Source organism: Budorcas taxicolor, chromosome 17, assembly GCF_023091745.1.
Source record: "Budorcas taxicolor isolate Tak-1 chromosome 17, Takin1.1, whole genome shotgun sequence".
Classification (NCBI taxonomy): domain Eukaryota; kingdom Metazoa; phylum Chordata; class Mammalia; order Artiodactyla; family Bovidae; genus Budorcas; species Budorcas taxicolor.
In genome coordinates, this window is record NC_068926.1 from 54,354,088 (window position 1) to 54,368,814 (window position 14,727).

Consider the following 14,727-nt stretch of genomic DNA (forward strand, 5'->3'; position numbering starts at 1 on the left):
GATCCTGAGAGAATCTCAGGGTTCCCGGTGATGAGCCTGACATGCAGAAACAGATCAGGAGGGTAGGGCTGGGCTTCCTCCCCAGAAGAGGTTTCACCTTTTCTCTCAAAGCACTGGCTGATCATGGCTGCTCATGGCAAGCTGAGGAAGGACATGAGCCTGCAGTTTCTTTCCTGGGCCTCACATTCACCTGGCCTGACTCCAACTGCCTGCTGGGCTCTTTAAAAACTGCTCTGTCAAATGATGCTACTCAAGCTTTTGTTCTCATACTGATACTTTAACAGTAACTTTTTGCCCACTTTAAATTGCAGTAACCAAATGTTCTGAGCTCCTATTGTACCCTGCTGCTGCTGCTGCTAAGTCACTTCAGTCGTGTCTGACTCTGTGTGACCCCATAGACGGCAGCCCACCAGGCTCCCCCGTCCCTGGGATTCTCCAGGCAAGAACACTGGAGTGGGTTGCCATTCCCTTCCCCAATGCACGAAAGTGAAAAGGGAAAGGGAAGTTGCTCAGTCGTGTCCGACCCTTCGCGACCCCATGGACCGCAGCCTACCAGGCTCCTCTGTCTATGGGATTTTCCAGGCAAGAGTACTGGAGTGGGGTGCCATCTAGACACGTACAATAGTTCTGTTTAAGACAGAACTTCCCATTTATGTCAAATCATACTTTGTACTACCTTTGACTAATTTTAATAAGAATTTGAGATTAGCTGCACCACCCCTCACTACCTTGACCTCTAAAAGCATCACATTTTAAACGAGGAGGAGAGGGTGGGTAGTCTCCCAACACACAAGCCCAGGAATGAGACCCCTGCTGATCCCACAAAAGAATGTTGAAATCAGACATCGACCTCAGCACCCCTGACAGAGACTGGCAAAATCAATCTAAAATCCAGCCAGACTCTTCCCAGGAATTTACCAATTGAAAACGCTAATAGATGAACCAGCTCAGTATACCTGAGGTTCCCAATCCTTCGGGCTCCCACACTCTGGGAAGAAAGGGAGTCTATTTATGGCAAATAATTCTATGGCTGAATCAATGCACTGTAAACAAGAGACCAAAAAAAGAATCTATAAAGGGCTTCCATTCTGATCAACCCAACACCATTACTGTACAAAAAACAGTTTTATTAATTACCCCAACTGCGCTTCTGTTCATGCTCTCGGTCACACGTTTCTCAGACTCAGCCCAGGCTCATAGGCAAGTTACCAGGTTAGCAAATCGGAAAACTGTTCTGCAAAACAGCAACTGTCAGCTTAAGGCATTACTAACATTGCAGAAGGAAGCAAGGTTACTAGGGAAGTTTGGACAACTCAGGATGATGATTTCTGGGACAGGAAACCCTCTCTGAAAGGGCCAGCCCATGCTGCCGCCGGGAGATGACTCTTGCTCTGGACGACAGGTTGCCCCTTTAAACCCATCCACAGTATCACAGACAAAACACTGTCTAGTCCTCGAGCTTTCAGATTTTGAAACAAAAAGCACTCTGTCCCAGAAGCCCCGACACGTCCATGGGCCTCTCAGAGCACTCACTTGGTCCTCCCTGGCAGGAGCAGGGGAGGATGCAGGGTTGGTTAGGCTCAGTTTTTAAAAATGAAGTCACTACTAGAAATATGGAGTAAGGGGCAGGGACCCCTGCTGCAATCACATGCTGAATCATTGTCCTCCCAGAGAGCAGGCTCCTACGGGTTCCTTCAGTCCACGGAAGTGCTCAGAGCAGGGCAGGCCAGTGTGGCCTCGGAGCTGCTGCCTGCCTCACTGCATGCCGAACCACTGCTCCTGGTCAGCCCACTGGGCCGCCTCACTGTCGCTGCCCTCCAGGTCCCCTTCTTCCCCACTCCCTTCCATGTCGTCCACATCCTCCTCCTGAGTGGCATCCGTGGGACTCTCCTCCTTCTCCATCTTCTGCATCCCCTCTAGAGACTTCTGGTCATTGGGGTCCAAACTAGGGGACAACAAAACAGAGGAGAGGCCTGAATCTCTGCCTTGCTTCTTGCTGGCTGATGTGTCATCTCCCTGGTACGGCAGTGAAATGACCACCCAGTCACAGAGAATCTGCTAACGCCTGGCCTCTCCAAACAACTCCAGTTCCATAGGCAGGATTGAGGGAGTCCACCACTAGAAGTGAAAAAGGCGTCTTGTCCTAAGTTTTAGAATTCTCAATCTGAATTTTCTCCATATAGTTCTTAAATTTTTTCACACCTAAAACCCCTAGCATTCTGCCAGAGGAAGATACTAGATAAATGAAAAAGCAGCAAACAATCATTAACAGAAAAATTCAAATATAATTTAAGAGCATGGGATTTCTAAGTTACAAGGTTACAAAAAATACTTATTTTTCTGTGCGTTAAAAATGTTCCATGTTCTTACAACATAATTAAGCATATCAGCATTTCAGAAGGCATCCAAAACCATCATGCTTACCATGACCCAGATTTGTCAACTCCTAGGTTAGACCCCAGGACCCCAAGTTACCCCTACCTGGGCATTTGGCTGTAGGAGCTAGGAGTATCGCACATGTCCAAACCCTCAAAGTTCAGAGGGTCCAGAACATTTATTTACTTGGTTCCTAAACAATCTTTCTGCTTGCCTTTGTGACCATCACTAAGGCCAGCTGGTGTCTAATCTCTAGCAAATCCCACCTCTATATTTTATTTTATTTTCTCATTTATTTGCTTCTGGGCTTTCAAAAAGCAGATGAAATCCACGCTGGAATCCTGTTCCTACTTATGTAACTATAGATGACCTGTACCATCTCTTCTCTGAAACCTTCCATACAGCTCTCACCCACACCCATGGATTCCCACCCGCTGCACTCCCACCTTGCCTTCTAGAGATTGCTTTGAAAGCACTCAGCACATGGTATCTATTAGCCTGCACATCTGAGACTGTGAGCTCCCGGAATCACAGCATCCCCAGTGGTTACTGAGATGCCAGCACATGAGTGGTGCTCAACTGCTGAACAAGTAAATGGATGTGATCAGACTCCATTAAAGACAGGCCTTCACCATAACTTTATAGACACACAGACAATCCTCAAAGAAATCACTTCTGTATTAAGCAGTAAGAACACCACTATTTATTTAGTATTTACTATGTACCAGGCACAGTGCTAAGAGCTTTACATGAAATAATCATTTAATCCTCATTTAATCATTCAATACCTAATAAGGTAGATATAGACAAGGAAATTTGTTAGTAACTTCCCAAGATAACAGGTGGTAAAGGTAGTATTCTTCAGAGCTTAAGTTCTTTACTACAGTAGATAGAAACATGGGAAAGTACTTACAATATGCTGATTTGAAAAAGCAGAATATAAAATATATACTACGTATAACCCTATAAAAATATGTGTATGTGTTGGCAAGGCCAAGAAGATGATCTACACAAATGAAAACAGATGTTGTAGTGGTGTGGCTGGTAATGAGTGAAACAGTTCTTTAATGTTGTTAATATCACTTAAGACTTCAGAAGTCATAAATTAACAAACACTATCATCACTATTGTTACTGTTTTCAACTGTGGGCACATAGTGTGTGTGTCTCCAGAACTCCTGTTACACTGATCCCTGCCTCTTCTACCCCTCGTGAGCGTCCCCCCATGGGAGGCTAAGTGCCTACCTTAGTGCTATACTATACTGGTCCATTGCTTCCTGATACTCATTGACAGCTACAAGGAAATCTCCTAGGATCCGATGCAGGACACAGTCACTCTGATTAGCTAGTGCGTTCCTCAACAAAGCAATTCCATCTTCGTATTTCTGTTCTCTGCCTGAAAAGAAAAACACCCTCATTTTCCTACTTACACATTTCAAAATATATTCCCACTGCAAGTCATATACATATAACCACAAAAATGATTACAATCCAAATATCTATTTATAGATAGCAAGAGAAACTGGTGTGGCAGGAAATAAGAACAAGCTCACTTGAATCCCTATTCCATCAGGAAGTCAGCAGTTTGAGGTCTGATTTTTAAAAACTTATTCTTAACCAAAGTTCATATAAAAAGCCAAAATGGATTTTATTTGCCAAACTAGCTCAAACTCAGTTACTCACAAATCAGGATTTAAAAAAAACAAAGGCTGAAAGGGAAGTCACAGGAGAATCATGATGGGTTAAAACCAGTTGTATTCGGCCCAAATTAGTTCAGGACAAAGTGAGCTGAATAGGTACTAACCGAGTATAGCTGGCTTGAGCCACTCTATAAGTAATTCACTGTCAATCCAAGCAGGTCTAAGCCAATTAAGTTTGGTTGTGCTAAATATAAACCAATTCAAATAGGCTCAGACCTACTGCAAAAGCACACACCTGTTTGGTCATCTGTAACCAACTGGGACTAGAGAATTCAACTGGACTCAGGTTTTGCACAATTAACTAGGAACAGGGAGGTAAGCAAGATACTTACTAAGCAGTTCTGCCTTTTTCACCACAGCCTTAATGTAATCCGGCCTTTGGGTCAGGGCTTTATCTAACAAGGTTTTGGCTTTCTCCTGTGTCACTGGGTCTTCAAGACAAACGGTGGCTAAAAGGGTAAGGGTCTGTGCATTTGCTCCTAGGGTTTTGTAAACATTGTTAGCCATTACCATTGCTTCACGAATACTGTTGGAGGCTAAGTAACATTCGATGAGACCTGAAAAAATATAACACAGAAAATTCAACCACATTACCATTCCAAGCCATGCTTCCATTCTGACAGCCTTCCAAATGGCAAACCTTCAAAGTTTCAAACAACAGGCAGGTCAGGGGAAGACTCTTATGGTGAGATCAGACTGAAGGGCAGGTTAATGAAACAGCTAAGAGGTGCTCTCCCCAAGAGCACTTGATGAATGTGGAAAAAGCCTGTAGTACAAAGACACCTTTAGTGAAGGAAACAGATATGCATAAGTAAACCAAAGCATGTAGCCAGCTCAGCTGACTGTTAGAGGAACAAATGTGACTACTCATTAATTGATACTGAGAAAAGATGAGGTTTCCAACAGAACCCAAGGTCTTGCTGCCTTTTAACAAGCTGTTAATTTCCAGCACTGCTCAGTCACCTTTAGTCCTAAATTTAAGGGGGAGGGTTCCTACTGTTCACCTCTAAAAACTGAAGGAAATAGGGGGCAACCTAGGGTCTCCCTAAACTGGATGAAAAGGGCTTATCACAGAGATCAAACACACTGAGACTGGCAGCTCTGCCTTTACACCCACAGCAAGAGGCTGATGCTCCATGGGGACATTTCAAGAGTCAACCCTCAAATCTTCATGCCAAGAAATCGAAGAGAACAGAGGAAGTACTCTTTGGTACAAAGCACTCATCAAAACAGAAAAACAGCTTAAACCCCAAACCCACACACTCCCTGGCAGATTTTCTCTATATACACTCCTCCACCCTAGTGGCATTTATAACATTTGTGCACATTCTACCACACACTACAGTTACTTAACTAGAAATTACCTAACTCTTAAGGGCAACACGGTGGACTTTGGAATATGGTTGTTTGTAACTACTTGAATAGTTTTACTTTCCTGCTAAAGCCCCATAGGAAATTCAAAGGGAAATGTTAAATGCCCATTGGAGGGCATTACCAAGTCACCCTGATCCAAATCTCCAAATGGGAGCTTGAGTGATGTCATCTCATAAAGCTTCACAGGCCAACTAGGGAAAAACTCTTAACTATCCTGTGTCCAACCACTCATCTGGGTAATGGAGATACTCGACTGCATTCCTGGGCTCTTGTGAGACAGGCACACAGCAGAAGGGAATTAGTGTGATAAAAACAATTGGAGGATAGGGAAACTACAGTTTTAGGATCAAGAATTTAATCAGAAACCAAAAGCGTGGCTTGCTGCAGTTTCTTTAAGAACAAATCCAAAAGAGGCATAGATCTCTGGGTATCTAAGCAGATTTGTTTTTCACTCCAACTTCCAATTTTCTCTCTTTTTTTAATCTTTTGGCCATGCTGCAAGGCATGTGGAATCCTAGTTCCCTGACCAGGGATCGAACCCACACCCCCTGCATTGGCAGAGCAGATGCAGAGTCTTAACCACTGGACCACCAGGGAAGTCCCCAAACTGTAATTTTTATTTCTCAAATTTGAACTCATCTTTCTGTTAAGAGCAAATCACTCCTAGACTCCTGGGTCTATTTTTAAATTCTTATAAAAATATGCTTTGGAGGAACTGCATTTTGTAAGATCTATTTTAATGTCTGTGACTGAGTCACCAAATGCTGCTGAAGCTGGCACAGCTTTGAACTCCTAGGGTCAGTTCACATGAACCTAAAATAGTATGTCACAAAACAAAGCTTGACCCTGATGAGGCCTCCTCTGGAGGTCACAATGAACTGACCAGTTCCCACAACCAACACTGACATATGGATGTAGAGTTATCCTATGAGTAGTGGCTCAAGGTAAGACAACTGTAAAAAAAACACAAAACAATAAAGACATACCAACCAATCCAGCACAGTGCCAGCACAGAGAGATCACATTAACAAGCGAGCCACATCTGAGAAACAAAACAGAACAAAAAAAACACCAAAACTATACCCGAAACAAAAAAATAAGAAAAATGAATTACAAAAGTATGGAGTGAAAAGTCCAGCCCTAAATAAATGTGTAATGCCTAATGAAGTGGTTTGCAAATATGTCTACATGTTGGCATTACCTGTGATCATAAAAAAGTACTGATGCCTCTAGCCCAACAGCAAATATTCTGACTTACACAGTACTGAAATGACCTAGCATCAAGATTTTTAAAAGTATCCACAGAGGACTCCAATGTGCAACACAGTTTGGAAATTGCTGGCCCAACAAAACCTTCTATCTGAGTGCCACATCTATAGATCCACACCATCTATAATTATCTTACCTTCATAACAATCTAAGCGACAAGGTGCAAGACGTATAGCCTCCCGAAAGTGGATTATTGCTTCCTGTACTCTGCCCATGTTTCTAAGAGCTGCTCCCTTAAGTAGCAAAGCTTGAACACTGTTACTGTTCAGCTGAATGGCCTTGGCTCCTAAATAGAGGGCTCGAGAATAGCGTTTGCTGTAGAAGCTGTGACACCTGGAGGAAAACACAATCAAAGTTATCTGAAAGAAGACCATAAATAAACTTCATTCAAAAGGAAAAATCAAAGAGACAGCCTTCTACATGATCCTTACTACAAACCCCTTAAAACAGCGTAAGGTATTAGTGAAAAACAACAGAACAACAAAAATCTACTGAATATTTATTTTTAAGAGTAAAATCTTGATATGGAAGGGAAAATTACAAAAAAGAATCTGATGATCTGTATATGTTATCAGATCAGAGACATTCAGAGAACTTGTTAAGCCAGGTCAATAACAAGGCAGCACAGCTCCTGGCCTGCTCACTGATGGCTTCCCATGAGCAGGTCCAGAGCTGAGCATGAGGTATTCACTCAGTAAACACTTACCCCACAAAGCAGGGGTAGGATCCTCATTTTCCAAATGAGAAAACAGACTGAGAGAAATGATGCATCCAGAGTCACAGACAGACCATGACTTGAATTCAAGTCTGATTATTCTTTAAACCAGTGCTTTCAAATCTATATTCTACTTAGGTGAAACCACAATTTCCTAAAGAATCTATTAAAACTAGGGAGAAAAGGGAATGCATAAACATACCCAGAGACCACCCAGGGTTCTGCATGTTGGTCAGAAATATTAAAAAGGCGGCAGCCAAGGTTCTCCACATCCTCCAGCCGCCCTTCTCGTGCCAGGAGGTAGCCATACACATCCATTCCTACAGAGGAAGAGGCTCATTAAAGCAGCAGGGGTCTTTTCTAAGGGAGCTACAACCTTCATCAGAGCCCACACAAGGGCTTCTGCAGGGTCTGAGCCCTCTCCAATATCATAAGCTCCTCCCACCAGCATTCCCATTTTCCTACAGAATGACTATTAAAAAGACAAAACACATACAAAAGTAAAAATAAATAAATAAAAATAAAAAGCAAAGGAGTAGAAGGACCTACCTCACAATTTGAAAGCCTGTAATTTTCAGGAACTATTTGTCCCTACATCCTGTGGCGTGATAATACAGCCATAGTTATCCTAACACATAACCAGAAAAGGCCCAAAAAAAGCATCCAATTAAGTTCTCTCTTCCAAGAAGTCTAGACACAATCAGGAGTATACACTTAATATGCCAGTTAGTCTCAGAAAAAAGCTAGTCTATTCTAGAAAAAGCCATCCAGTTCTTTCTGGAGTCTATTTCATTTAAGTTCATCCCCCTGCCCTCCCTCCACCCTATCCCCTTTATTCTCGTTTATGCTCTATTAAAACAAAAGAAAAAAAAAGGCCTTCGCTCACTGTCACCCATCTCTTACCACCATTCCCCTCCACTCCTTACTATTCCTTCAGATGCTCAAGAAAATGTCTCTTAAACCAAATTACTGCAACACTCCCTGCTGGTTCCTGGACTCGGGTCTGAGCTTCCAATCTTAAGCAGCTGACTACTGTCAGGCTAGTACTTCTAAAACGCCATTTTCACCATGGGCACAGGCAGTTTGGTAAAGAGGAGTAACACTGGGCAGGAGGGACTCTGAGCAAACAAACTCATCTTTCTGAATCTGTTTCCCTATCTACATGCTTGTGAAGGTCCCCTCCCTGCCCTGTCATTCTTGTGGCTTAAGAGTCTACAAAACTGTTTATTGTCACAAGGCCGTATTTTTCTGATGGCCATTTTTGGGCCTTTGCAAGCAGACTTCTGCCTATTTACGCAACATTTTTTCCCATCACTATTCCCGCACACATTTCCTTCACTCACTGCCAGTCACCAGACAGCCATCCTTTGGAAGTACAGATCTGCTGAGCTTCCCAGTAGGTCCATGCTATCTCTGTGGACCTGTGGCTTACCTCTTTAGCACCAATCTTCTTTTTCTTTTACATCAGTGACTTTTTAAAAATTGATGTTCACTTCTAATTACTTCTTTTAATCATCTTATCACTTTCTTAATATCTGTTCACTTACTCCTTTTTAAACTAAATTTAAGGACATAGTGAACCTAAATTCCCTAAAAGGATATTATGATTCTGGGGATGCCATCCAAATTCTCAGTCAGACACATCATAAATTTATAAACCGTAAGAAAGGGCTGTGATCCCTCCCCAAAGAAAAAAAGTCAAGTAATGATCTGTGGGGATATGACACTTGAATCCAAGCAAAAACAACTGCTCAAAATGGAATTACCCAGTGTTAAGAGACATTGTCAGGATCTTAAAAAAAAGGCTACTCTAATATATTTTATGAAAAGCTGTTATCAGAAGACCATGCTACATCTTCTCCCTATCTTCTGATTTGACCCTGTACAGTCACCTCCATCCTGTCCCAAGAATGAATTACCTTTTATCAGATATGGATCCAACATCTGTGCCTGTTCAAACTTGAGGACAGAGTTTTTATTGTCGCCAGCTCTGAAGTACAGATCTGCTAAGCTTCCCAGTAGGTCCACGTTATCTCTCAACAAGGACTTTTTCTCTAGTGAACTTCAAAATATTAAACATGAATCTTAAAATATATCTTAAGTCTCTTTAGTTGTTGAATCTGGGTGATGGGCATAAGGGTACTATTTTATGTAAGATTTTTCATAATGAAAGACTTCAAAAACAAACTATGTAACTAATTTTCTTAATTCTGAGCTTGTAACTTAAAGTTATAAAAGATAGGATAGTAAATACACAGAACAAAGCAGAAATCTCTCTCACTACCTAGAAAGAACTTTCTGGTTGCAGTTTTTCAGAAGATAATATATACTGTATAGTGTTAAATATAATATCATTCAAAGTAACAGCTATTTATTACTCAACCCTAATACAAATCCCACTCTGATGACCTTGGACTTTACCTAACTAGAAAGAAAAACCCCAGTACTGAGGCAACCCAGGTCAGATGGTGCCAAAACCATGCTTCTAGGACATCCAAAAAGATGTTCTTTCAAGTATGATACACAGAGTTAAACTTGGGCCAAGTTTACATTTAACAAAGATTATTACATCTGGGGCCACTGAGTACATTAAGAGATTAACAAAGCCCAGGGACAACAGGCTTTAACAACAAGAGACAAGCATCTCATTTTTCCATTTTGTTAATTTAGATACATCAATTTCCATATAAGGGTCCCAAGAATATTCAATTAACTTTGTGGTTCTCACCAAATGGTATTGATTGCTCTCGAATTGTCACCAACATGCACAAAAGCATAGGCTTTGATCCACACAGAAAGCCAATCCAAGTTAGGCACAGTCTGGATCACATTCATTGTCATTGACGCCACCTCTGCACCTTTTACAGAAAGAGACAGCAAACCTAATCCAACAGAAAAGTAGAAGAAAGAAGGTGAGGCACAGCATCCTTCTACAATGCAAGAAGCAATAGGCTACACTTTTCCTAGGCTGTAAGGCAACCCTTTCCCTATTTTAAGCAAGATGCATATGATAGAACAACTACAGTATTTTTTCAGCAGTGAAAGAATACACAGCAGTCGTAATCTAAATTATTCTAACGTACAGCCAAGATTAAGAATCACTATCTTAGAGAGTGAACACTCCATGAAACTAGGGGAAGAATGACCTTACCTAGAATCGCATCAAGGGCTAATGGGCACTGCCTCAGCACTTCCTTATAGCTGGTGACTGAAGGTCGCTCCTGACCAGCCTTCTTGTACAGGTTTGCCAACATCATGTTTATCTGCAGTGAAAACAAAAGATAATAAGGTAAGTATTTAAAAATAAAATCTTACCATCAACAAGTTCTGATTTTCATTATTAGCTATTCTACTTTTTACTGAAAAATCTACCCAAGGCCCTGTGGAAACAAAGTGCAACCCCACTCTTCAAACAAAGAGGAAATTACTACCTTTGCTTTTCTATGTCCTCCCATTACCTCCCAAATTCCTCACACTTACCCAACCAAAAGGCCCAATAATATCTGGACCAAAGATGCTGCCTCTGGAAATGGAAGTAACATTCATTTGAGAAATGTTACAGAATTTTAATTACCTTGATTTTTAAAACAGAAGATGAACTATGTTAAAAATGTTTGTTTACATATTTTATTTTTTAAGCTTAATATCACAGTATAAGAAAGTGAGGAAGTCTTAACAAAGCTAGCTCAAAAAGATCAGATGAATTTTCCCCAAAAAGGAAATGATGGACACAGAAGTAAGACATTTGGCTCCTCTCTGACAATTAGTCTAGCAGCTAGACTCTTGGCTTTTCTAATGCTTAAAGCTTTGACTCACAGGTATTGTCTGACTCAAAAAAATGCTACAAAAATCAAACTCTAACTGATCTCCAGAGGTGACAATGATCCAGAGATTAGCTTTATTATTTAAATCTAGTGAATGCATTTTTAGCACAACTCAAATATGTAACTCAGTTTGGGGGCAAGAGGTGGGGGCAAGACAACTTCCTAAAAATGCAACAGGGAAAATTTTAGAAAACCTAAAAGTTCCAAAGAATACAGATGTTACAGAGAAGAGATAAATGATCTTCACAGTACAAAGAGTACACAATATTCCAATTTAAAATTAACAGATCTTAAATGGAACACAATGTTTGCCAGATCATTAATCTAAGAAAGCAGTCAACACAAGGGCACAAAAGAAAAAGAGCCAATCCCCAATCTCTTCAATTATCTGTAGCTTGGTATGCCAGATATTTACTCAAAAAATTACTCTGAAGATGAAAAACATCTGTTCCAGTTATGAACTCACAGTATATAAAACAATCTAGTATGACATTAATCCATACTGATTCAATGAAATAATGAAATACTAGAAATTAAACTATTTTTTATTTGGCCTCAGATTTTTCATTTTAGGCTATGCTGAAATGCAAAAAAAAAAAAAAAAAGGTACTTAAAGGAAAACTCCAGTAGTGGTGTCAATACTTGAAAAAAATAAAAGAATTAAATTTAAAATCCTTTCTTGACTGCTTGTTATTAATGAACTATGACTGACGGGCCTTCTATCTCAACAAATATTAAAAATTCCCTTTAAACTACCTGACACTTTGAATTTTGAGAACTATACCTAGTTAGAAAGTCAATTCCTTTTAAAAACAGATCCTTACTTGGGGACATCATTTAAGTTGCATTCCACCAGTTATAAATATAAGCAGTCATCATTTTCTAAAAACTGAGTGACAAATTGTTTCTTGGTATGTTTCTCTTAAAAGCTGAAGACTTTCCACGACATAATAATCTCACACTGGAATTTTCCTTTAAAATGTGAAGGAATGTGTGGCGGTGTTTACCATACATTAACAGACGTTCATTTAGACGTATTTTGACTCACTTCCTTGTCCTTTACACAGACTGAGAAGCCAGTTAACTCCCTAACGGACAAGAAAGAAAAACTGTAAATATTATAGGTTTATGCTGGAGGCACACATCTTTGTTTGCTCCTGGCTACAACAGCTCTATGAAGGATATGTACTCCTAACATATGTGGACTCCTCTAGCTCCTCCTAAAATGACAGCTGTAAACAGTGTTGGATACCACAAGGCTCACTTGCTTGGCCATTACTCATTTTTAAAAATGCCCCCAAACTCCCTCAAGTCATTAAGAAGAAATTACGGAATGTTTCCAATAAGATAAGGAATAGGTATCCTTCAAAGCTTACAATCAAAGCAGCATTTTCCAAATGAAGACACCCTTCATATATACAAAACAATTACTCTTAGGGTAAGACTTTCATAGCGTACCAGAATATAATTAAGTATACAGTGTCCAGCTTACTGTGAGACAGGTTAGCCTATAATATACTTACAAACGTTTTAAATAACAATTATCACCATAAAATATGAAGAAATAGCTTAATTTTTAAAATTCAGAAAATATTAAATAAATCTTCAACATGAGAAGATGCTTAAACATGTTCTCATCAAGTGTGATTACTTTTAAAACTCAGTAACACTTGGGTGAAAAAACACTAAATACACCTGGTCCCTACTGCTTATAATTCCTTTTCTTTTAATGGCAGGGAAGATGTGCAAAAGTTCCTATCGTTAACTACACTGCCCAGTTTTTCAATGAAGAGAGGAAGGTAGGTGACATGAAAGTATGTGTTAGAATATTAAATAATGATGTGACTTCACTCCAAAGAGCTAAGATTTTCATTGTTCTTCTAAACTGGACTTCAAGAAAACCTGTATTCAGATGCCTAATACTCCTTATAGAATAACACTTTAAAAAGTATTCTCACATACATGAACTTAGTTTATACCAGAGAAAGTATTATCATCCACAACAAGGAAAAAAGTAAAGCCAGATTTTTAACTTGCCCAAGCTCACCACACACTGCCTATATGCCCTAAACGCAAAGGCAAGAGACTAGATCTTCTGATCTCAGTTGGAGGTACGCTATATACTATTGTTGCCAAATAAAACACAAATACTATCCTACACACAAACACGTACAAAGAATCTTGAAGTTTTAATTCTGAAAATAAAAGGAATACACATTATCAAATGGGCATACCTACAGAATGCAAAAAACGAGATTCTTAAAAAGTATTGTTGCTACCTGGAAATATATTCAAATCATGTTTCCTATAATAAGAGAAACAAAATAATTAAACACGTGTAGTACTCTCCAGCTACCATTTTCCTCGGCAGCATTTTCAGGGTCTTATAAGAAAGTCACTCCTCTGTCTAAACAAGGAGAACAGGGGAACAAACTGGGAATAAGAGACAAGGTTTGTAAAATGTTCAGATGTAGTCCCTGAAAACAGGGAGGAAGACAGCTGGAAGGACAGGGGAAGAGAAAAGTATGTAACCAAATTGTTAATTCAACTTACTTTGGGAGTTCTTTGTCTTGAAGGGATCCCATCAAGTATAGCAATGGCATCTTTATCTTGTTTTAGCATTGTATAACATTCAGCCATTTTGTATTTTACTTCAATTTCAGATGGAAGACACTTAAGAGGAAATGAAAACATCTCTTCAAAATATTACTTCAGAAGTATGGCAGTTCTTCAAAATGTTAAACATGATTACCATATGCCCCAGTAATTCTGCTTCTGTGTACACAGCCAAGAAAACTGAAAACCTATGTCCACACAAAAACCTGCACACAAATGTTCACAGCATCATTAATGATAAAAAGCAGAAACAACACAAATGCCCACCAACTAATGAACAGTTAAAATACGGCACATCCACACAATGGAATATTATTCTGCAACAAAAAGGAATACACAACTGCTTCTTTATTATGTGCCATAATATGGATCAACCTTGAAAACATACTAAGTAAAAGCAGCCAGCCACAAAAGGCCACACACTGCATGATTCCATATATAAAAGGTCCAGAATAGGTGAACCCACAGAGGCAGAAAGATCAGTGATTTCCAGGGACTAGAGAGATAACAAGGCTTTTCTAGAGGGATGTAAACCTTCTGCAATTAGTGGTGGTGGTTGCACAATTCTGTGAAAATACTAAAACCCCTGAACTGTGAAAATTATGTTGTAAACTGCATTTCAATTTTTAAAAAACTCCTTCAAGATTAAATAAGCATAGTGCTTAGCATACAGAATGCCCCCAAAAGTTACTTCTATGAATTATTCTGTGTGGATAATACACATGACTTCAGGGTCAGAAAACAACTCCTGGCAATCAGCTCTTTAGTAACAAAAAACAAAGGCTCTACATAAGGAGAAATAAAACAAGAAAAAAATGTACAGGCGCTAAAAAAAAAAGCAATTATATTACTTT

General features: G+C 39.8%; 1 protein-coding gene across 2 annotated transcripts in view; it reads right to left on the minus strand.

Annotated features, from left to right (window-relative positions):
• Window positions 1–1,121: 1,121 nt before the first annotated feature.
• ANAPC7 (anaphase promoting complex subunit 7) overlaps window positions 1,122–14,727 on the minus strand; it is a 102,768-nt gene continuing 89,162 nt past the window's right edge. For both annotated transcript variants that reach the window (XM_052655064.1, XM_052655063.1), the window contains exons 3-11: window positions 13,811–13,930; window positions 10,585–10,696; window positions 10,162–10,315; window positions 9,353–9,495; window positions 7,636–7,753; window positions 6,855–7,051; window positions 4,408–4,632; window positions 3,621–3,771; window positions 1,122–1,945 (exon numbers count right to left, since the gene is read on the minus strand). In XM_052655064.1, the coding sequence (XP_052511024.1) occupies window positions 1,756–1,945; window positions 3,621–3,771; window positions 4,408–4,632; window positions 6,855–7,051; window positions 7,636–7,753; window positions 9,353–9,495; window positions 10,162–10,315; window positions 10,585–10,696; window positions 13,811–13,897 (1,377 nt within the window). In that variant the 5' untranslated portion in view covers window positions 13,898–13,930 and the 3' untranslated portion in view covers window positions 1,122–1,755. The remainder of the gene's footprint in view (window positions 1,946–3,620; window positions 3,772–4,407; window positions 4,633–6,854; window positions 7,052–7,635; window positions 7,754–9,352; window positions 9,496–10,161; window positions 10,316–10,584; window positions 10,697–13,810; window positions 13,931–14,727) is intronic.